The 23,997-nt window shown below is 47.3% G+C and overlaps 1 protein-coding gene and 1 pseudogene across 1 annotated transcript in view; both read right to left on the bottom strand.

The window, feature by feature from the left end:
* LOC134396293 (zinc finger protein 420-like) overlaps nucleotides 1-23,997 on the bottom strand; it is a 162,263-nt gene that overhangs the window by 4,643 nt on the left and 133,623 nt on the right. The window contains exons 2-4 of the mRNA XM_063122728.1: nucleotides 4,424-4,550; nucleotides 3,222-3,307; nucleotides 2,118-2,265 (exon numbers count right to left, since the gene is read on the bottom strand). Of these exons, the coding sequence (XP_062978798.1) occupies nucleotides 2,118-2,265; nucleotides 3,222-3,307; nucleotides 4,424-4,550 (361 nt within the window). The remainder of the gene's footprint in view (nucleotides 1-2,117; nucleotides 2,266-3,221; nucleotides 3,308-4,423; nucleotides 4,551-23,997) is intronic.
* Nucleotides 11,242-21,854, bottom strand: LOC134396385 (zinc finger protein OZF-like; annotated as a pseudogene).

Below are 23,997 nucleotides of genomic sequence, written 5' to 3'. Positions count from 1 at the left end.
CCACGCCGGGTGAGATGGAGGGACGTTGGATCTCTGACCCCCTTCCGAGGCCAGAGCCCGGCATCCCATCTTGGAAGTAGGACTCTGAACACTCCTGTGGTCCTCAGACCTTCACTAGGGGCCATTGCTCTCTTAAGCGTCTTTTATTGCTGACTTTCTGTGGCCTCTGTATCACTTTGGCATTGGTCCTCTCATTTGTTTCACTGCAACAACAGAGAATGACTTACATCTTTTACATGTTTAATTTCACTCTCTAAAGCTAATGGCTTATTACGTTTATTGTTCCACTTAAAACTTGGAAGGCAGATTGATGGAGGTATGTTTCTTCACTTGGTGCCAAGTAGGGAGTGGAGGTGTAAATATTTATGACTCTAAGGGTACAATCCTATGCATGTTTAGGCAGAAACAAGTCCTAAAACTCCCAGCATCTCCCAGCTAGTCCTATGGGCTAAGGAATGTTGGGAATTGTAGGACCATTTTCTGTCTAAACACGTGTAGGATTGTGCCTTAAGTTAGCCTAGGGCTGGAGAGGGTGAGAAACGAAGATTAATATTGATATGCTTTCTCCGATATTCCAATTTGCCATGTAGTATGTCTGAATTAGTTAATGCAATTACTTTCTATATTGCAGGGGTCCTCAACCCCTGGGCCACGGACCGGGCTGCGTTCTCATTGACAACAATGCAACTTCTGCATTGACAACAAGCAAAACGAGATTACGGAGTAGACTGGACATAAGCAACACACTTCAGGTGTCACAGTCTCCCACCACCCCCAGATGGGAACGTCTAGTTGCAGGAAAACAAGCTCAGGGCTCCCACTTATTCTGCATTATGGTGAGTTGTATAATTATTTCATTATATATTACAATGTAATAATAGAAATAAAGTGCACAATAAATGTAATGTGCTTGAATCATTCCAAAACCATCCCAACACCCACCCACCCCGGTCCGTGGAAAAATTGTCTTCCACGAAACCGGTCCCTGGTGCCAAAAAGGTTGGGGACTGCTGCTATATTGTATTAACTCTTTTATCATTGCCTTTATGATAGTCACAGCTTCAATCCATTTATTATTCTTTAATCTTTCTTCACGCAATGCATTGTTTCTTTTGTATCCTGTCTTCACTATTTTTCATGATTTTTTTTTTTTTAATTTCACCATCTTGTCTGTTATTCCAATATATTTTAAACCTAAATTTCTTTTTAGTGTAGTTCTGGCTTAATGATCACTCTTCAAATGGTCTCTGGAGCAAATTAACATAGAGGGAATAAAGGTATAGCCTTTATCAGAGGTACAGGGCCTTCTCAGCAGTGGCCCCGGCGTTGAATGACTCCTTGTTAACAGACACTCACCTTCCTGAGCCTTCTCTGTTGACTTGTAGGCAGTAAGCTATGGCAAGACTACTCTATTGGGCCTCTGGGATCCTATGATGGCCCCAATCTCTACCTGTATTTCTGATGATTCTGAATCTTTCAATGATCTGAAGCTGATCATTAAATTCTTGCTTTGAGGATGCTATAATTTTAATATTTTGTATTGCAGTCTATTGATAGGTCTATTTGTGGATAAATATAACATGGAGAGGAGGAGGAAGAGGATGTACACCGCCTTGGGTTCCTTGGAGAAAAAAGGCGGGATATAAATGTAATAAATAAATAAATAAAAATAAATATGGAAAGGTGGAATGTTAACGTTTTAAGGTGCAGTCCTATTCATGTTTAGTCAGAAAAAATTCTTAATCTGGCCACTATTGTAAGAGTTTATTCGCTAGACTAGAAGACGGGGACTTGACGTGCTGAAATATATCTAATGCATTTTTTATCTGGTATTTTTATGCTGTGTTTCAATATTGTGTTTTTAATGTTGTATTTTAATGTTCTGAACCACTGAGAGATTCTATTATATTCAATGATATATATATATTTAAAGCCTTATATTAGTCTACTACAGCCTTCCTCAACCTGGGGCACTCCAGATGTGTTGGACTGCATCTCCCAGAATGCCCCAGCCAGCTGGCTGGGGCATTCTGGGAGTTGTAGTCCAACACATCTGGAGTGCCCCAGGTTGAGGAAGGCTGGTCTACTACATCTGTAACGAATGTATTATTACCAACCAGGGAAAGACGGCGCCTTACCCAGAGAGGCCACGATCCCAGCATTCTCCTCCATGACTTCCCGATGCAGAGCTCTCTGGTCGGGATCCAGCAGCGCCCACTCCTCATCCGTGAAAGACACAGCCACCTCTTCAAAGGTCACCAGACCCTGAAAGGAAAAGAAATTATTTTCTCCTCAAGAGATTCCATGAATTTTACAGAGGAGTAAAATCGAAATCACGAGTTCATTTGATTTCCCTGAGGTGAGGTGAGGTGAATGCTTACTCTTCCCAGAGTCTGTATATGCCCTCTCCTCTCTTTTTTTGGTGCCCCTTGGAAACCTGATCTAAAGCTTCATGAGTAGCACTCACAGATTTTCCAATATGCAGCTTTGACAGAAGCAAAAAGGGGAGAGATTTGTTCAATTTAGGGAATGAGCCAAGGACAGAGGCACCCATAGAATCATAGAATTTATACAGACGACACCAAGAAATCTGTGGTTAGCACTAACCACAATCTGTACACTTGCACACAACATAGTTAACCCTGTCCTGTTCCCATTTTCCTTAACCACATGCTAACCACAAAGCAGTATTTATTTATTTATTTATTTATTAAATTTTTATACCACCCAATAGCTGAAGCCCTCTGGGCGGTTCACAAAAGTTAGATGAGCCTGAGTCCTCCAAATGCTCCACCCCGTATCCCATCAGCCCTTGCGCCAAGAGAGCCGGCAGTTGCGCGATTCAGGCTATGTAGGCCTCTTTATACTGTTAGCTCAATGATTTCGGCCCCTGAACCACAGGTGCGTGTCAGACGACACCTTAAGCCAAAGTTGGTGCCGCTAATCCTGCTGCAGAACAGGGTTCATGAAGCCGGCCAACAATGGGGTTAGCGGAGGCACCTGGTTAAGGAAAACGCATGTCAGACAACACTGTTAACCCTGCTGCTTAACCAAACACCCTTAACCAGCATGGTGTCGTCTGAACGGGGCCAGTGAGTTGGAAAGAACCACAATTGGATCATCTAGTCCAACCCTCTGCAATGTGCAGGAAAACCAATTAAACCCTCCAGGAGAGGTGGCTGTCCAGCCTTCCCCCTCTCCTCAGAGATCTGTCCCCCTACCTGAGTCCGTCCAACTGCAGCTGTTTCCTTCCTTCCAGTACAAGGAAGAGACGATTGGCTGGCTATTGCTGGCACCGTCCTGTCACCTGTGGGAGACGAAGGTGGTGGAAAATCAGGCCCACGTGCTTTTCATAGAACCATAGAAAAGCAGAGTTGGAAGGGGCCTACAAGGCCATTGAGTCCAACCCCCTGCTCAATGCAGGAATCCACCCTAAAGCATCCCTGACAGACGGTTGTCCAGCTGCCTCTTCAAGGCCTCTAGTGTGGGAGAGCCCACAACCTCCCTAGGTAACTGATTCCATTGTCATACTGCTCTAACAGTCAGGAAGTTTTTCCTGATATCCAGCTGGAATCTGGCTTCCTTTAACTTGAGCCCGTTATTCCGTGTCCTGCACTCTGGGAGGATCGAGAAGAGATCCTGGCCCTCCTCTGTGTAACAACCTTTTAAGTATTTGAAGAGTGCTATCATGTCTCCCTTCAATCTCCTCTTCTCCAGGCTAAACATGCCCAGTTCTTTCAGTCTCTCGTCATAGGGCTTTGTTTCCAGACCCCTGAACATCCTGGATGTCCTCCTCTGAACACGCTCCAGCTTGTCTGCATCCTTCTTGAATTGTGGTGCCCAGAACTGGACGCAATACTCTAGATGAGGCCTAACCAGGGCCGAATAGAGAGGAACCAGTACCTCACATGATTTGGAAGCTATACTTCTATTAATGCAGCCCAAAATAGCATTTGCCTTTCTTGCAGCCGTGTCGCACTGTTGGCTCATATTCAGCTTGTGATCTACAACAATTCCAAGATCCTTCTCATTTGTAGTATTGCTGAGCCAAGTATCCCCCATCTTGTAACTGTGCATTTGGTTTCTATTTCCTAGATGTAGAACTTGGCATTTATCCCTACTAAATTTCATTCATTCAGCCCAGCACTCTAGCCTATCAAGATCACTTTGAAGTTTGTTTCTCTCTTCCAGGGTATTAGCTATCCCACCCAATTTTGCGTCATCTGCAAATTTGACGGAAATGAAATTATGCATGTCTAAGTACACAAATTGCAATACTAGATACCATGTATAAAGTCTTGGAGTGTTCATACCAAACATGTTTCTGAAGTGTAGAATGTATTTAAGGGTTACTCCCCACCCCTCTGAACCTCATGAAAATATTTAGAGGAAGCAAGATGAAATAGGCACTATTGCTCCTTACCCTCCATGACGGCTCCTCCGTCAACCTCCTGCACGAACCTTCTTCGCTCTGGACTCTCTCTGCTGCCTGGTGGACTTTTCTCTGCCTCAGGGAAATCAGTGCCCAATTCTGCAAACAGGCTCCGCTCCTGAAACAGCAATGAGGATCCAGGACATACAATGGGGAGAAGGATTAGAAAAGGAAAGACACTAGAGGCAAAGGCCTTGGACATTTTACTGTATCTGCCCTCACATTCTTCACCCTTTGGAGTTATCAAGAAGGGCTCTCACCTGCTGCTCTTCCTGCATCTTTTCTTCTGCCTGGCTCAGGAGGAAGCCTTCTGCCAGGACCACTGCCTGAGAACTCGTCCCTGCTCCACATTCTCTCACCCAGTTCCCTATCTCTGGGGGCAGGATGGCCAGAAATTGTTCCAGAATCACCAGGTCCAGCATCTGGTTCTTTGTATGCCTCTCTGGTTTCAGCCACTGAGTCAGAGCACCGTGGAGTCGGCTGCAGACCTCTCAGGGGCCCTGGGCCTCCTGGTAGCGGAAGTGCCAGAAATCCTGGCTCTGTCCATCTGGGCAGGGCATCTCTTCTCCCAGGATTCTCTGCACCGTTCTTTCCCAGAATTCCCCACAGCTTCCATTTGTGGTGGCCGCAGGCCCACTTCCTACTTTGGGGCCAGCTGAATCTTTGTCATCCATCTCGGATCTGTGCTCCAAAGAAGCCTCCGATGGAGCCAAAGGAACTCCGCCTTCTTCCGGCACTTTCTGTTTCAAGGCCAAAAGTGCCATAATTTGAGATGCTACCAAGTCCTGCAAAGCCAAGACATCTGTCCGGTATGCTTTAGGGTGGATTCCTGCAATGAGCAGGGGGTTGGACTCGATGGCCTTAGAGGCCCTTTCCAACTCTACTATTCTATGATTCTATGGTTCTGAGAGTTAAATGATTACACTGTCAGGCTAGGGAGATTTCTTTTCTAGGGATGACTTCAGCTAGCAACAGGTCATCGTCTCCCAGAAGGAAAGGCAGGTGAACAAGAAGGCCCAAAGAGACACCAGAGGCTGAGGGAGGGTTCTTCACTGAGGGCCACACGCCCCAAAGCCCTCAGCCTGGTTGTGGGGCTGAAGATGCAGATGAACAACAAGAATTCCCCGCCCTCCACAAACACTCCCTCTCTCAAGCCTTCCTTTGAGCCTCCATTCCTCCTTCACCATCTTTCCTGCCCCAGGCAAGTCCCATCTCCTTGACCCCTTCTGTTGCTGACTTCGTGTTAAGTCTCACATCCACAGAGAACCAACAAGGTTAGAGTGCTGGGCTAGGACTCCGGGGATCCGGGTTCAAGTCCTCAACGTGGCCACGAAGTTCACTGGATCGCTACCTCTCAGCCTAACCTACCTCACAGGGTTGTTGTGAGGGGAATTATACCGCCCAGAGCGCTTCGGTATAAAAATGCAATAAATAAATAAATAAATAAATAAAACGGAGGGTGGGAGATGACCCTGTGAGCTACCTTGGTTTCCTTGCAAGAGGAAAAAAGGCAGAACATACATATAATACTAAATACACTCCGTTCCTCTCAGAAGTAAGGTGCTGGAACGGATCCAAAGCAGATCCAAGCCTCACACGGGGCCGCATCCTGTTCCCACCGTCGGCCAGCTGTGGCTTCCAAGCAACCCACAAACCCTGTGTGCCCCCCCCCAAAACAACCCTCAGATCTGTTGGCTGTGTTTTGTTGGGGTTCCCCCCACTCCACAGTTCCCTCCCCCCCACATACACTTTGCCATGCCAACTTTATAGTTCCTTTCATCTGCTTTCTGGATGTTTTGTGTCCTCTGTAAATAATCTGCCTCCCCAACCCTAATCCAAAAACACCTTCCCTTGCATCTTTTTCAACATTTCAGATTTTTAAAACCTTCTCCCCCCCCCCGCCCCCACCCCACCCCCCCTATCCAAAGGGGCCTCTTGGCTTTGCCCAGAGCAGGAGAGAAAGAAGCCCGCCTGGAGAATGCGGGTGGATAGACTATGATGTAGAACAGCCTTCCCCAACCCAGTGCCTTCGGTGAATGCGGATGATGGGAGTTGCAGTCCAAACAACCTGGAAGGAGGGGGGTGCGCTAGGTCAGGAACGCTGTGGTATGGGTGAGCTGCACTAGCCCCCTTCTTGGGACGGGGTCTGCCCTCCCTCTCCCCAGCCCCCAAGGCTTCCTAATAGGACAATAAACCCCCCAACCTTTCCTCTTCAATGACCCCCTCCCCACCTTCCCCTCCTTCCTTTTTCCTCTCCATTCTCTGGCTGTGGTTGGAGTCCGGGCAGCTTCCCCCACCTCTCCTTCCCTGGGGGGAGAGGGGTCGCCCCCCCTTTTGACTTCCCAAGCCCCTCACCCCGCAGCCCTGGGCCACAGCGACCCACCTACCCAAATGCCCAAGTGAGGTTGGAGGAGACTCACCGATCCCGGAAGAGAGACCTCGTGGTGTGTGTCCGAGAGGAGAGACTCCATTCTTGGGGGGGGGGGGGGCAGTCAGCACAGGAAGGGGTTTCGGGGGAGGGAGGGGCTGCTATGGGGCGATCCCCTCCCACCCCAATTGCCTTCCTCTCTAGGAATCGAGTTGAGTCCTTTTAACCCTTAGAAAGCCAAGCAGGCGTCAGGAGCGTCTCTCTCCCTAGGCCGACTCAAGGAAACACGTTTTGCAGCAGATGGGATTTTGTCAGCCTATATGGGAAAGAACTGCTGGCTTGGTCCAGAGAGGCCCCAGCCTGAGAGAGGGCATCGGAAAGGCTTTGTTTCATGTGAAACTTGTTTGGAAGCAGAGCAATGGGATTGCTAGGGCCATGCCCACGTACGCTGAGGCCTTGGATCGTCTGAACTGCCCCAATTGCCATCATCTACATTATAGAATCATAGAATTGCAGAGCTGGAAGGGGGTCTACAAGGCCATCGAGTCCAACCCCATGCTCAATGCAAGAATCCACCCTAAAGCATCCCTGACAGGTGGCTGTCCAGCTGCCTCTTGAAGGCCTCTAGTGTGGGAGAGCCCACAACCTCCCTAGGTAACTGATTCCATTGTCGTACTGCTCTAACAGTCAGGAAGTTTTTCCTGACGTCCAGCTGGAATCTGGCTTCCTTTAACTTGAGCCCATTATTCCATGTCCTGTACTCTGGGAGGATCAAGAAGAGATCCTGGCCCCTCCTCTGTGTGACAACTTTTTAAGGATTTGAAGAGTGCTCTCATGTCTCCCCTCCATCTTATCTTCTCCAGGCTAAACATGCCCAGTTCTTTCAGTCTCTCTTCATAGGGCTTTGTTTCCAGACCCCTGATCATCCTGTTTGTCCTCCTCTGAACATGCTCCAGCTTGTCTGCATCCTTCTAGACACAAGCCTGCCTGTTCCCTCTAACCTCAGTACCCTATTTATTTACTTACAATATTTATGTACTGCTCTCCATTGAAAATTTCAGAGCAGTGCCCAAGATAAAATAAAAACAGAACGAAACACCTTAAAATAGATTTTAAAAGAAGCAAACTGTACAGTGAACCGTGGCGTCCTGGAATAACGATGATTTCATGAGGCGCCGAAAGGAATACAAAATTGGCGCCTGCCTGACCTCCAGAGGCAGGGAGTTCCATAGGAGGGGGGCCACCACGCTGAAGGCTCTTCCCTTGGTGGACTCCAATCAGAGGATGCATCTATGTGGGACCACCAGGAGCAGACCCTCGGATGACCTCAGTGACTGGGCAGGTTGATAGGGGAGAAGGCGCTCTCTCAGGTATCATGATCCCAAGTTGTTTAGGGCTTTGTACACAAGAACAAGAACCTTAAACCTGGCCTGGTAGTGAATAGGCAGCCAGTGCAGTTCCCTCAGCAGAGGAGTTGCATGCTGGAAAGGGGCAGCTCCAGACAACAGCTGGGCTGCAGTGTTCTGCACTAGCTCCAGCTTCCGGAACAGCTTTAAGGGCAGCCTCACATAGAGCGCATTGCAGTAATCCAATCTTGAGGTCACCAATGCCTGTCTGTCTAGGAGAGGCTGTAGTTGGCAAACCAGCCGAAGCTGGTAAAAGGCACTCTGAGCCGCCATGGCCACTTGAGCCTCCAGCGACGGATCTACGAGTACCCCCCAAACCAGGAACCTGATCTTTCAGAGGGAGTGCAACCCCATCAAGAACAGGCAATGAGCCAATCTCCTGGACTCAGGAACCCCTCACCCACAGGGCTTCCATCTTGCCAGCATTTAGTTTCAATTTATTGGCCCTCATCTAGCCCATTACTGAGTCTAGGCACTGGTCCAGGACCTGCACAGCCTCACCTGATTCAGTTGTCACAGGGAGATAGAGCTGCATGTCATCAGCGTATTGATGGCATTTAGCGCCAAATCCCCTAATGACCCCTCCCAATGGCTTCATATTGATGTTAAATAACATTGGGGACAAGATGGTGCCCTGTGGCACTCCATAGCTCAATTGCCAAGGGGCCGAGGAGTGGTCACCCAATGCTACTCTCTGAAAACGACCCTGTAGGTAGGACTGGAACCACTGTAGTGCAGTGCCTCCCATGCCCATCCCAGAAAGTCGATCCAGGAGGATGCCACGGTCAATGGTATCAAAAGACGAGAGATCGAGCAGGATTAACAGGGTTGCATTCCCCCTGTCCCTCTCTCGATAAAGGTCATTCATCAGGGCAACCAAGGCTGATTCAGTCTCGTAACCAGGTCAGAACCCAGAAAGGAATGGGTCTAGAAAATCAGTATCCACTTGTTTTGTGTGTGTGTGTGTGTGTGTGTGTGTGTGTGTGTGAATATCAACAAACAAAACAGAAAATACATCGTGAAAATGGAAAAAGAAAACCATAGATTAAATATATAGAATTATCATTTCCATCGTATAAACTATAAAAAAAAAGGGGGGGGAGAGTTATACAAAGGCTTCAAGAAAAGCAGACCAAATGTTTGTATATTTATCCCCTTGCAAGTTACATCTATATAACACTTGTTCAAAAGTTGATAAAGTGGTTAGGTCCTCGATCCACTGCATTATAGGTGTGAATTTGTCCTTCCAGTGTGATAATAGAAGTCTTTTGGCTGTCATAAGGGCTCTGAGGATCCAGCCACGCTGACTGCTGAGACACTTATAACGATATATTTTTCACCCAAACACTCAAATCTTCTTCACCGTCTGTCCAAGAAGTCTTGGCAGACTTTGCAACTGAAGGCTCAGGAGGCGTGGGTAGCGTCTCTACTGTTTTGTATTCGGTGGAGCCATCCTCAAAACCTCCCACAAAATACAGCAAGTAATTAGGCAAAGAGTAAAAGCAAGCAAAACAAAGTCCGCGCGAGAAGTTTAGTTAGATAACAAGGCAGTCAGAAGGCTTAAAAGAAATAACGGGAACGGAGCAGAGCAGGAATGATCTGACCACGCCGCCATCTCAAACCGGAAGGCTCTGCTCTGGTTTTGCTCAAAATGCTTTAAATTCCCTCCGAGGAGCAGGACATTTTCGCAGGTGGTGGGCCACAGTGTGAACAGAACTCAGAACTAGATGGACCCTTGGTCAAATCTGCAGGGCTCTTCTTGCGTTCTCAGTGGGTTTGTGGGAACTGAATGACTACCATGGTTATTCACTTGGTTTGAGGCCTAGGGCCTTGCTAGACCTACCAGGTAATCCGGTGGGGAGTAGGGGCGGGGCCGCGCTGCAGCTAGCAAGGGCCGTCGCCCCTAGCTTGACCTAGCATGTGACGGGGTAAGGGAAAGCCCCGTCGCGTCGGCCATTTTTTTCATCTTAAAAGGGGCCATGTGCGCAGGAGCGCACAAACGAAAAGGCTTTTTTTTTTAAAAAAAATAAAGGGTTCCCAGCTCCCCCCTGCCTCCGATTTCCCCCACACAATGTCCCCCCACCCACCCCCACTTGCCATGTCCGCCCCTCACTCGTCATGTCCGCCCCCCGCTCACCATGTCCGATGCCCCCTCCGCCTCCGATCTCCTTGCCCTGTCCCCGTTCTTCTTCGCCCCTGATCTCCTTGCCCCGTCCCCGTTCTTCTCCCCCCCCCCGTCCCCGATCTCCTTGCCCTGGCCCGTTCTTCCCCCCCAGCTGCCATGTCTGATGCCCTCTCTGCCCGGGGCTGTGGAAAAAAAGCTACAAGTGGATCCGGTTATCCCGGGTCAAGGGAGGGTTTAGCCCGGGCTGACCCCGGGATCCCCTGTGCGTCATCTGCACGCACAGCAGGGAGCCCAGGTCTCGCACCGGGCTAAACCCTCGTCTAGCAACAGCCCTATTGTGCTTACTAATGCAGAATGAACCGCTTTGGGTGGATATGGAGTGTTGTCCATCTCTATTCCCTAGTTTCCCTGTGGCTGATCTCACCTGGTCCCTGTGGCTGGGCTCACCTGTACTTGTTCTTATTCTGCACATCTGACACAGCCGATGATTGGAGTCTGTTACCATCCAGTACACACTCAACAAAAATGATGTCTCACTTAAACCAGTGCAACTCCTTACTTCCCAGCGAACCACAGGGGTAAGGTCAGGCTGCCCTTGAATTTTCTCACGGGGAAATGCAGCAAAACTCAGGCGTAGTGGGGAGGGTGTTGAACCTCTTTGAATTCAAGGGTGGAATTGGCTGATCTTAGGGGCCCAGTCTAATCAGATTAGCTGGATATCTTAATCCCCGGTTGTTTTTAATACGCTGTTTTAATCTCACAAAACTCATAGGACTTTTGTGAGATTGTGTGTGTGTATGTTGAATGTCAGATGTTAAAGCAATGGGCCAACTTTGAATAAATCAGTAAAAAAAAAAAGTTAAGAACAATCAGTTTTTAAAATATTTCGTAAACACATCACGAAGGGAGCTCAGTGAAGTTATCATGGGAGGCAGTTAAACAGTGTTGGAGCCCCCACCAAGGAGCCCCTGCCCTGGTTGAACCAAATTGATGGATATTGCTGTAGGGCCCGTGAGCAAGATTTCAATCTTAAAAACTGGGAAGGCTTCTATAGGTGAGGTCAGTTCTTCAAATTCATTTCCCCAAGTACGTTCTCTGATGTGAAAGATGAATTGGATGATGTCGTCATCTCATTCTATACTCCAAGCTTTTCTAAGGGTTCTCCCCCGTGTCAGTTATTGGGTGAGAAGTGAGATTGATCTTCTGACTGAAACTCCTTCAACACGAGAGGCAACTCTATGGTTTATTCCATATGAATTCTTTCATGAGAAATCAGGCTGATGGTTACATCGAAATTTCTACACCCCAAGCATTGCTTTCCCCGTTGATTTCAACAGGGGCTTGTGTTCACACTGAAGGTTATTCCACACATGAAGCATTTATATGGCTTCTCCCCTGAGTTTTCCCCCCCATGTCTATGGATGCTTCTGTTCAAACTGAAACTCTTTCCACACTCTGCACATTTATATGGTTTCTCCCCTGTGTGAATACTTTGATGAGAAGTAAGCCATGGTGTCACATGAAAGCTCTTTCCCTAAAGCTTTTGCTTTTGGGTGGATTCCTGCACTGAGTGGGGGGGTTGGACTCTATGGCCTTATAGACCCCTTTCAACTCTACTATACTATGATTCTTCGATTTGATCTCTACTTGAAGCTCTTCCCCCTCTCTTTATATTTATATGGTTTCTGTGAGTTCTTTGATGTCTACTCAGGTTTGTGCCCAAACTAAAGCTTTTTCCACATGGTCTCTCTCCTGTACAATTTTTTTGATGAGAAGTTAGGTGGCTGTTCCTACTGGAATGCTTTCCACAGTCAGCATACTCATAGTTTCTCCCCGATGTGAACTCTTTGATGAAATGTTAAGTGGCTGTTTCCACCGAAACACCTTCCAGTCTGCACACCAAAAAGGTTGCTCCCTTGTGTGTATTCTTTGATGACAAGTGAGGCTTGACCTCGGATTGAAGCACTTTCCACAGTCTACACATTCAAATAGTTTTCCCCCTGTGAATTCTTTGATGAGAAGTCAGGTTGCTGCCTTCCATAGCCTGCACAGACTTTCCATAGTCTGCACAGCTATATGGTTTCTCCCCTATGTGAATTCTTTGATGAGAAGTGAAGCCTGAGCTGTGACTGAAGCGCTTTCCACACTCTGCACAGCTATATGGTTTCTGTCCTGTGTGAATTCTTTGATGAGAAGTGAGACTTGAGCTCTGACTGAAGCACTTTCCACACTCTGCACAGCTATATGGATTCTCCCCTGTGTGAATTCTTTGATGAGAAGTGAGACTTGAGCTGTGACTGAAGCTCTTTCCACACTCTGCACAACTATATGGTTTCTCCCCTGTGTGAATTCTTTCATGAGAAGTGAGACTTGAGCTCTGACTGAAGCGCTTTCCACACTCGACACAGCTATATGGTTTCTCCCCTGTGTGAATTCTTTGATGAGAAGTGAGGCTTGAGCTGTGACTGAAGCACTTTCCACAGACTGCACATTCATATGGTTTCTCCCCTGTGTGAATTCTTTGATGGCGAGTGAGGTGTGTGCTTATATTGAAGCTCTTTCCACACTCTGCACAGCTATACGGTTTCTCTCCTGTGTGAACTCTTTGATGAAAAGTGAGGCTTGAGTTCCAACTGAAGCCCTTTCCACAGTCTGCACATTCATATGGTTTTCCCCCTGTGTGAGTTCTTTGATGAGAGGTCAGGTTGCTGCTTTTATTGAAGCACTTTCCACAGTCTGCACAGCTATATGGTTTCTCCCCTATGTGAATTCTTTGATGAGAAGTGAGACTTGAGCTGTGACTGAAGCACTTTCCACACTCTGCACAGCTATATGGTTTCTCCCCTGTGTGAATTCTTTGATGAGAAATGAGGTTTGAGCTCTGACTGAAGCGCTTTCCACACTCTACACAGCTATATGGTTTCTCCCCTGTGTGAATTCTTTGATGAGAAGTGAGGTCTGCACTTTTAGTGAAGCGCTTTCCACACTCAGCACAGCTATATGGTTTCTCCCCTGTGTGAATTCTTTGATGAGAAATGAGACTTGAGCTCTGACTGAAGCGCTTTCCACACACTACACATTCATGCGGTTTTCCCCCTGTGTGGATTCTTTAATGAGAAGTAAGGTGTGTCCTTCTAGTGAAGATTTTTCCACACTCCAAGCATTTTAACGAGTTGTCATCTGTGTGAGTTTTACAGTGGCTTTTAAGACTTGATTGAGAATCAAAGCTTGTCCTACACACAGAGTACAGATTTATTTCCATTTGTTCATCTAAGTTTTCCTGTACTGTGGTTTCACTGGACCCATGGCCATGACAAGCAGAGGATTTCTTCATCATCTTGTGCATTGCTCTTGTTTTTATTCTCTCCTGGACCATCTGTTTACATCCGTCGATTTCTGGTGGCTCCTCACATGGGGTTTCTACCGTCTCAGCTTCCCATTTATCACCTCCTGCAATGAAGACAGTGAACTGGTCAGATACAGAGAAGGAACCACAGATCACTGAACAGCTATGATAAAGGGAAAAACTGAAAACACCTGGATGGGAAGCAGGTGTGCTATGGAACTTGAGTTCAGCTTCCCTTCAGACATAAAGCTCATGTGAATTGGCTGCGTTTGCCAATAACACCAAATTAGTTAAGGTGGTTAAAACACAAAAGGAGTGTTTGGAGCTCGAAAGGGTTCTCTCCAAGCTGGGAGAGTGGGCATCCAAATGGCAGATGCGGTTCCATGTAAGCAAGGGTAAAGTGATGCATGTTGGGGCAAAAAAATTGATGGGATCTGAGCTTGCGGTGACTGAACAAGAATGAGATCTTCGGTGGACAGCTCGATGGAAATGTCAGGCCAGTGTGCGGCTGCTGTAAAGAAGGCAGACTCCATGTTAGGCACTATAAGAAAAGGAATTGAGAATAAAATTGCCAGTATCATACTGCCCTTGTACAAATCTATGGTGCAACCGCACTTGGAATACTGTGTACAGTTCTGGTCACCACACCTAAAAAAAAAAGGGATTATAGAGCTGGAAAAAGTGCAGAACAGGGCAACTAAAATGACGAAGGGGCTGGAGCATCTCCCCTATGAGGGAAGGTGACAACAGCTGGGATTGTTTAGCTTGCAAAAAAAGAGGAGGATAAGGGGAACATGATAGAGGTGTGGAGAATGTTGATAGGGAGACATTTTTATCTGACCCCCAAATAGTTGTTTTAAAAGGATATTGTTGTTTTCTATGCTTTTTATGCTTTGATGGTTTTAAATTTTGTATATTTGTTTTTAATATTCATTGTTTTTAACTTTTGTAAACTGCCCAGAGAGCTTCAGCTATGGGGCAGTATATAAATGCAATAAATAAATAAATAAATTCTTTCCCGCTCTCAAAACGCTAGAACCCAGGGTCCTCCCAGGAAACTGATTGGTAGGAGATCCAGGACAAATGAAAGGAAGGACTTCTTCACACAGCGCAGAGTTAAATTATGGAACTCACAACCACAAGATGTAGTGACGGCCACCAATCTGGATGGCTTTAAAAGGGGGATGGATCAATTCCTGGAGGCAAAGTCTATCGATGGCTACTAGCTCTGATGGTTATGTGCTACCTCCAGTATCCGAGGCAGTAAGCCTGTGTGCACCAGTGGCTGGGGAACATGGGTGGTGGGGTGCTGTTGCACCATGTCCTGCTTGTTCATCCCTGGCCGATGGCTGGTTGGCCACCGTGTGAACAAGGTGCTGGGCTAGATGGACCCTCGGTCTGATCCAGCAGGGCCCTTCTTAAGCCCTACAGCCTGGAGTCTTTTCTTTCTAAGCAGACATAGGATTGCACTCTTAGTCAATCAAAAGAGATCCATCTTGTTAGATTGGAAGACGAGGCTTTGGCATGAAGAAATATGCAGAACGTGCTAAAATTAGTGTGTCGCATTTGTAAAGAATATATTATTACCAACCAGGGAAAGACGGAGCCTTACCCAGAGAGGCCACAATCCCACAGAGCTCCTCCATGACTTCCCGATGCAGAGCTCTCTGGTCCGGATCCAGCAGCGCCCACTCCTCCTCCGTGAAAGACACAGCCACCTCCTCAAAGGTCACCGGACCCTGAAAGGGAAACATTTCCTCCTCAGAGAACATGAAGATTACAGACAAGCGAAATCCAACACAGCAGGTGAGGGGAATGGGGGTTATTCTCAGCCCCCATCCAGGCTTCGCTCTAAACACACCCAAAAAGATGGGGGGGGGGACCCTAATGAAACCTCCTTGAGGGGCACTCTAAGCCATTCAACAAGGCAGCTTTGACAGAAGGAAAGAGGAAACGGATTTGTTCAGTCCCAGGGAGGTGAGCAGAGCCCAGAGACCCCCAGGCTGCCCCTCACCCTTCTCCCCAGAAATTGTCCCCCTACCTCATTTGGTCCCGCTGCATCCGTTCCCCCTTCGCCACCAGAAAGAGATGATTTGGTACCTACTGCCGGCATCATTCCTTCACCTGTGGAAGACAAAGATGTCAGGAAGCCCAGAGCGTCTGCTTGTCTTGCAGATCAAACGATGCATGTCCAAGTAGAGAATGGCATGAAAACCTCCACTGTTTATGCTCATGTTTTTAATTTCATTTGTGTGAAAACATTTGTGTGAAAACACACGTGTCTCCCCATTTAGGTTCTTAACCAGAAACCACAGCACTTTTCAAATATTTAAAAGGATGTCACACAGAGGAGGGCCAGGATCCCTTCTCGATCCTCCCAGAGTGCAGGACATGGAATAACGGGCTCAAGTTAAAGGAAGCCAGATTCCAGCTGGACATCAGGAAAAACTTCCTGACTGTTAGAGCAGTGCGACGGTGGAATCAGTTACCTAGGGAGGTTGTGGGCTCTCCCACACTAGAGGCCTTCAAGAGGCCTATCTGTCAGGGATGCCTTAGGGTAGATTCCTGCAGTGAGCAGGGGGTTGGACTCGATGGCCTTGTAGGCCTCTTCCAACTCTGTTATTCTATGATTCTATACAGCTTTCCACATATAATGTCTTCACATGCTGAAAATAAACACATTTCTGAACTGTAAGTAAGGTTTAAATAAATACTTTATTGCATATTAGCCAGGGAGGCCATTCGCACACAAACAGAATTATTGCACACCCAGCCGCCAACTCACCGCAGCCGAAAGAGTAATACAATCATTAATAACATCGCAGACGGCCAGGTTGTCATATTTAGGTTAACTATATTAACCAACGTATGGTATCAACAGGATATAATTTGATCCTATAAGGTAGTCAGGAGCTTCCACACCTCCAGCGCCCGACATACAAACTTTGCAGGCCTAAATTGTTAGATCAAGGTTCTTTCACCCAAGGACGAAATCCAAACAGCCCTTAAGCATGACTCCACCATTCCAGCGACAGAGGGTTCAAAAGCGCTTTATTGATTAGTAATAAAGGCCTGGTCTCTTCAAAGGGAGCAATCAGACAAAAACATAGGGAATACGGTACAGTATTTGAGTCTGCAAGGGGCAGGGCCCTGTTGCAGCATAAACCAATCAGAACATAACACTGGGGCATAGGTAATTATGCTAAACAATTCTCTGTTCTATAAACAATACCTTTGGCCTTACAGTAAGTTACAGAAGTTAACTTTGACACAGGAATACTGGAGCCGGAGCTCTTGTTTATATTAGATAAGACAGATGCAAGGATGCACACAAGGAGATATTTTCGCATACATGACATTATGACATTTTGCCTGCAATATGATGGCTACTTTACAGTTTCCTGTTAAAAATGGAGAGACTTCTGCTAACAAAATGATATATAATGATCAGAGCCTAATGGAAGTATTTGAGTTGCCTTTTTGGGCGGCATATAGTTAAACCTAGGAATTAAAGGCTCAAGGTATGGCTTCCTCAATTCCGCATACATTGGGCATTCGACTAGAAAATGTGTCATATCCTCAATTTTGGGGCAGCCAGCTGGGCGGTCTGCTTTCACCCTAGGATGGCTCCTATAACACGCCTTCACCTCCATCAGCTGTTATAGGAGTGTTATTAAAATCAGCTGAATTTAACCTGCACCGGGTAAATAACCATCTTAGCTCATATGAAGTAAGAGAGGTTAAATATAAAGGGGTCTTTCCCAGGGTAGTAATTATACTTTTGTATATTGTATTTGAGTGGCTCACTTCAACAACAGCCAGTGATGACTGGAGATCGCAGTCAAATAATCCCCTGGAGATCTCGTCCTTAGCCCCATCAAACCCCCTCATAAGGAGGTATGCTTGCGAATAGCCCAGCTTGGAGACAGAGACGCTCATCTTTTCTGCCCATGACTCTTTCCCCATATCATCATGAGTAGACAGCACCAGTGGTGAAGCCAGGTGGAACGTAATCTTTAGCCAGAAAAAGATTGCTGCCTTTAAAATAAGTGTTTGAATTAAGTGGCATGCTGTTTCCAGACGGGCAATGTCCCTAGAAGTAGACCTAGGGACCCCGAGTGCTGTAGTTAAAAAATTATGTTGCTGTATCGCCAGTGGAGTAGCATCTACAGAGGCCCAAACAGGGCCCCCATACAGGATCTGGGGGAGTATTTTGCTTTTGAACAGTTCTATTAGTTGCTGTGGGAGGAGGACGTGCCTCCCTGCTTCTCCTGATTTTATGCACCGACTGCGCATAACTGTTTTTATTGTTTATTTTAATTTTTACCGATTTTAAAGTTCCTAGTGAGTCTTCACTAACCTCATCTGCTCAAAGTGCAGGACACGGAATAATGGGCTCAAGTTAAAGGAAGCCAGATTCCAGCTGGACATCAGGAAAAACTTCCTGACTGTTAGAGCAGTACGACAGTGGGATCAGTTACCTAGGGAGGTCGTGGGCTCTTCTCCCACACTAGAGGCCTTCAAGAGGCAGCTGGACAACCATCTGTCAGGGATGCTTTAGGGTGGATTCCTGCATTGAGCAGGGGGTTGGACTCGATGGCCTTGTAGGCCCCTTCCAACTCTGCTATTCTATGATTCTATGACTTTACAATTTTAGTACGGACTAGAGTATGTGCTTGGAAACGAAATGGCGGCTGGTCTAAACGTGATCTAATCTCTTCAAACTCCCACCTGTTGAGAGAAGACTCTGAGACGCTTCAGCTGCTGGGCTGTGTTTTGAATCTGAGTGCCGACTCCTTTTAATGAGCTCATAAAACATGTAAGACTGTATGAACTTCGTATCAACTTTGTATCAACGATTTCCTGATTTTACGGACCTTTCTCAGCACTCAGCACCCGGAACCTTGCTCCTGTAATCGTCAAATAAGCAGAGGGCATCATAGAACGGAGCTAAGTAGTTTCTCTAGCACTTTCTAACATTGCTGGGAATGGGAGTGAGGGGTAAGAAAAAGAGGACGAGAGACCTACTTGAGTCCCCAACGTTTCCCCGCTCGAAGCAATCAAAAGTTGAAAACTTCCTGTTTGAGGAAGCCTCCCCCCCCACTCCGCCTCCCATCTCAACCGCAAACCGGTTTGCAGTTCTGACCACCCCTGGGAGGGAAACTGAAGAGCAACAGGGGAGTGAAAAGGTAGATAGGGATGGAAATGAATCAACTCTTGATTTTATGGCAGATCATAGAATCATAGAACAGTAGAGTTGGAATGGACCTATAAGGCCATTGAGTCCAACCCCCTGCTCAATCCAGGAATCCACCCTAAAGCATCCCTGACAGATGCTTGTCCAGCTGCCTCTTGAAGGCCTCTAGTGTGGGAGAACCCACAACCTCCCTAGGTAACTGGTTCCATTGTCGTCCTGCTCTAACAGTTAGGAAGTTTTTCCTGATGTCCAGCTGGAATCTGGCTTCCTTTAACTTGCGCCTATTATTCCATGTCCTCCACTCTGGGAGGATCGAGAAGAGATCCTGGCCCTCCTCTGTGTGACAACTGTTTAAATATTTGAAGAGTGCTCTCATGTCTCCCCTCAATCTTCTCTTCTCCAGGCTAAACATGCCCAGTTCTTTCAGTCTCTCTTCATAGGGCTTTGTTTCTAGACCTCTGATCATCCTGGTTGCCCTCCTCTGAACACACTCCAGCTTGTCTGCGTCCTTTTTGAACTGTGGAGCCCAGAACTGGACGCAATACTCTAGATGAGGCCTAACTAGGGCCGAAAAGAGAGGAACCAGTACCTCACTTGATTTGGAAGCTATACTTCTATTAATGCAGCCCCAAATAGCATTTGCCTTTCTTGCAGCCATATTGCACTGTTGGCTCATATTCAGCTTGTGATCTACAACAATTCCAAGATCCTTCTCGTTTGTAGTACTGCTGAGCCAAGTATCCCCCAACTTGTAACTGTGCATTTGGTTTCTATTTCCTAAATGTAGAACTTGGCATTTATCCCTATTACATTTCATTCTGTTGTTTCCAGCCCAGCATTCCAGCCTATCAAGATCACTTTGAAGTTTGTTTCTGTCTTCCAGGGTATTAGCTATCCCACCCAATTTGGTGTCATCTGCAAATTTGATAAGCGTTCCCTGCACCTCCTCGTCCAAATCATTAATAAAAATGTTGAAGAGCACTGGGCCCAGGACTGAGCCCTGCAGTACCCCACTCGTTACCTCTCCCCAGTTTGAGAAAGTTCCATTGATAAGTACTCTTTGAGTCCGATTCTGTAGCCAACTGTGAATCCACCTAGTAGTTGTTCCATCTAGCCCCCTTTTAGCTAGTTTGTTAATCAGAATATCATGGGGCACTTTGTCAAAAGCTTTGCTGAAGTCAAGATATATGACTAGAGTCTGCTAACCACTAAAACATTAATTAACAACTTTGGGACTCTAAGAGATATAAATGATAAACTATCCCGTTGTCAAGGGTTTAAAACAACTCCAGCTAGATACTCCAGCTCTTCAAAGACTTGCGGATTAGAATAACACAAGAAGCAAACTCAAATCAAGAAACTAGCCAAATCAGGGATAAAAAAATATTAATCCTGCAGCCTTCGGCTCCAATGATTATACCCCATTATCAAAACCAGAAATGCCAGAGCCCTCCAGAAGGCGGAGAAATATCAGTATCAAAAAGATTGAACCATAAAGGAAATCTAATCCTAGACCCAAATCAAGTGGCTCTTGAGATCTCCCCATTGCCAAATGGTGTGCTCCCTAGCAAGCAGGGGGAAATTAAGAGGGATGAATAATCTAAATGCACTGTTAAACATGAAACTCCAGCCGAGGAGCATTAGGGTGCTAGATACACTCCCAAGCCCATCTTACTTTAAGAGATGTGTAGTAACTTTCAGTTCTTCAATATTGGCCAGAGAAATTCTCGCAGCTAACGTCCGTCTGACTAAACATGGAGTTCAGGCGAGAAGAGTTTTCAAAACTCAGTTTTCAAACTAGAAGGTTTGACCATATAACACCTGCTCTGGTCCGCTTGCACTGGCTGCCTGTATGTTTCCGATACCAATTCAAGGTGCTGGTTTTGACCTATAAAGCCTTTACACGGCTTGGGACCACAATACCTGACGGAACGCCTCTCCCGACGTGAATATCGTACAACATCTAAGGTCTTCCTCCAGGTGCCTACTCTGAGAGAGGCTTGGAGTGTGGCAACAAGGGATAGGACCTTTTCGGTGGTGGCCCCCAGACTGTGGAACGATCTCCCTGACGAGGCTCACCTGGCGCCAAGGCTGCTATCTTTCCGGCGCCAGGTTAAGACTTTCCTCTTTGCCCAGGCATATGGCGGCACATCTTAATCACCCACATGTTTAGTTTTTTAACGGTTTTTAATGCTTTATGTATGTATGTTCTGTGTTTTAGAATTTTAAATTTTGCATACTTGTTTTTATCTCAATTTTAGAATTTCTGTAAACCTGTAAATTTTAGAATTTCTGTACATAAGTGTAATAAATAAATAAATACATAATTAACACCATTATTCAAGGAGGTCATTAGAAGGAAAACCATGATACAGCCCAATACAATACAAAATAGACAACGTAAAATCCTCAAGCAACCATCAACTGAGATGTTTATTGACCTAACGCCCCAGGAGATGAGCATTCACCCCTCAACCATAGTGGAAGTGATAAGTAAGGTTTAATTTAAGTGTCACTCCCCGAACACCCCCTCAACTCACAAAAACATTGAGAGGAACTTAAAAGGGTGCCATAGATTTCTGGCACACTCCGGAGGGAAACCAAGTCAAAATATGCCTCCTTAATCCTCACCCTGCATGGTGGCTCCACGGTCAGCCTCCTGCACGATCCTTCTTTGTTTTGAACTGTGTCTGCGGCCGCATGGAGCCTTCTCGGTTTCAGAGAAATCAGTGCTCAATTCTGCAAACAGGCCCTGCTCCTGAAACAGCAATGAGGATCCAGGACATGCAATGGGGAGAAGGGTTAGAAAAGGCAAGACACTAGAGGCAAAGGCCTTGGACTATTAAGAGTCCATTTTAGTATATCCTTCCGCCCATGCTTTTTCCTTTCAAACTACCAGGATAAAACTCTCTCACCTGCTCCTCTTCCTGCTTCTTTTCCTCTGCTTGGCTGAGGAGGAAGCCTTCTGCCAGGGCCACCGCCTGGGGACTGGTCTCTGCCCCACATTCTCTCACCCAGGTCCCGACCTCCGAGAGTGGGATGGCCAGGAACTGCTCCGGGATCACCAGATCCAGCATCTGGTTCTTTGTATGCCTCTCCGGTTTCAGCCACTGACGGTAGAGATCGTGGAGTCGGCTGCAGACCTCTCGGGGGCCCTGGGCCTCCTGGTCGCGGAAATGCCAGATATCCTGGCACTCTCCATCTGGGCAGGGCATCTCTTCTCCCAGGATTCTCTGCACCGTTCTTTCCCAGAATTCCCCACTGTTCCCATTTGTGGTGGTGGCAGACCCTCTTCCTGCTTTGGAGCCAGCTGAGCCTTTCTTGTCCATCTCGGATCTGTGCTCCAAGGAAGCCTCCGACGGAGCCAAAGGAACTCCAGCTTCTTCCGGCACTTCTTGTTTCAAGGCCAAAAGTGCCATAATTGGAGATGCTACCAAGTCCTGCAAAGCCAAGACATGGTTCTGAGAGTTAAATGATTACACTGTCATGCTAGGGAGATTTCTTTTCTAGGGATGACTCCAACTAGCAACAAGTCATCATCTCCCAGAAGGAAAGGCAGGTGAACAAGAAGGCCCAAAGAGACACCAGAGGCTGAGGGAGGGTTCTTCACTGAGGGCCACACGCCCCAAAGCCCTCAGCCTGGTTGTGGGGCTGAAGATGCAGATGAACAACAAGAATTCCCCGCCCTCCTCAAACACTCCCTCTCTCAAGCCTTCCTTTGAGCCTCCATTCCTCCTTCACCATCTTTCCTGCCCCAGGCAAGTCCCATCTCCTTGACCCCTTCTGTTGCTGACTTCGTGTTAAGTCTCACATCCACAGAGAGCCAACAAGGTTAGAGTGCTGGGCTAGGACTCCTGGGATCCGGGTTCAAGTCCTCAACGTGGCCACGAAGTTCACTGGATCGCTTCCTCTCAGCCTAACCTACCTCACAGGGTTGTTGTGAGGAGAATTATACCGCCCAGAGAGCTTCGGTATGAAAATGCAATAAATAAATAAATAAAACGGAGGGCGGAGGAGAATGACCCTGTGAGCTACCTTGGTTTCCTTGCAAGAGGAAAAAAGGCAGAACATACATATAATAATAAATATACTCCATTCCTCTCAGAAGAGCTGCGGTGCTGGAACGGATCCAAAGCAGATCCAAGCCTCACACAGGGCCGCATCCTGTTCCCACCGTCGGCCGGCTGTGGCTTCCAAGCAACCCACAAACCTTGTGCGCCCCCCCAAAAAAACAACCCTCAGATCTGTTGGCTGTGCTTTGTTGGGGTTCCCCCCACTCCGCAATTCCCTCCCACCCACGTACACTTTGCCATGCCAACTTTATATTTCCTTTCAGCTGCTTTTTGGATGTTTTGTGTCCTCTTCCGTGTCATCTTTTTCAACATTTCAGATTTTTAAAACCTTCCCTTGTCCCCCAGATCCAAAGGGGCCTCCTGGCTTTGCCCAGAGCGGGAGAGAAAGAAGCCCACCTGGAGGATGTGGGTGGATAGACTATGATGTAGGGCAGCCTTCCCCAACCCGGGGCCTTCCAACGGCCACGGTGGATGGGGATGATGGGAGTTGCAGTCCAAACAACCTGGATGGGGGGGCACTAGTTTGGGAACGCTGTGGTATGAGTGAGCTGCACTAGCCCCCTTTTCGGGACGGGGTCTACTCTCCCTCTTTAGGGTAGATTCCTGCATTAAGCAGGGGGTTGGATTCGATGGCCTTGTAGGCCCCTTCCAACTCTGCTATTCTATGATGCTATGATTCTCCCCAGCCCCCAACCTTTCCTCTTTAATGCCCCAAAGTCTATTAAGTCTGGGATTCTCCTTCCCACAAGGAACGATCAACCTGGAAAGGGAACCCACATGTACGGCATGGGGACCTAATAGGACAATAAGCCCCCCAACCTTGCCTCTTCAATGACCCCCTCCCCATCTTCCCCTCTTCCTTTTTCTAGCGAACCCCCCTCCTTCCTTTTTCCTCTCCATTGGCTGGCTGTGGTTGGAGTCCGGGCAGCCTCCCCCACCACTCCTTCCCTGGGGGGAGAAGGGGTCGCCCCCCCTCTTGACCTCCCCAGCCCCTCCCCCCGCAGCCCTGGGCCACCGCGACCCACCTACCCAAATGCCCAGGTGAGGTTG

Source organism: Elgaria multicarinata, chromosome 3, assembly GCF_023053635.1.
Source record: "Elgaria multicarinata webbii isolate HBS135686 ecotype San Diego chromosome 3, rElgMul1.1.pri, whole genome shotgun sequence".
NCBI lineage: Eukaryota > Metazoa > Chordata > Lepidosauria > Squamata > Anguidae > Elgaria > Elgaria multicarinata.
Note: the sequence above shows the minus strand (reverse complement) of the source record. Positions and strands in the feature narration are given on the sequence as shown.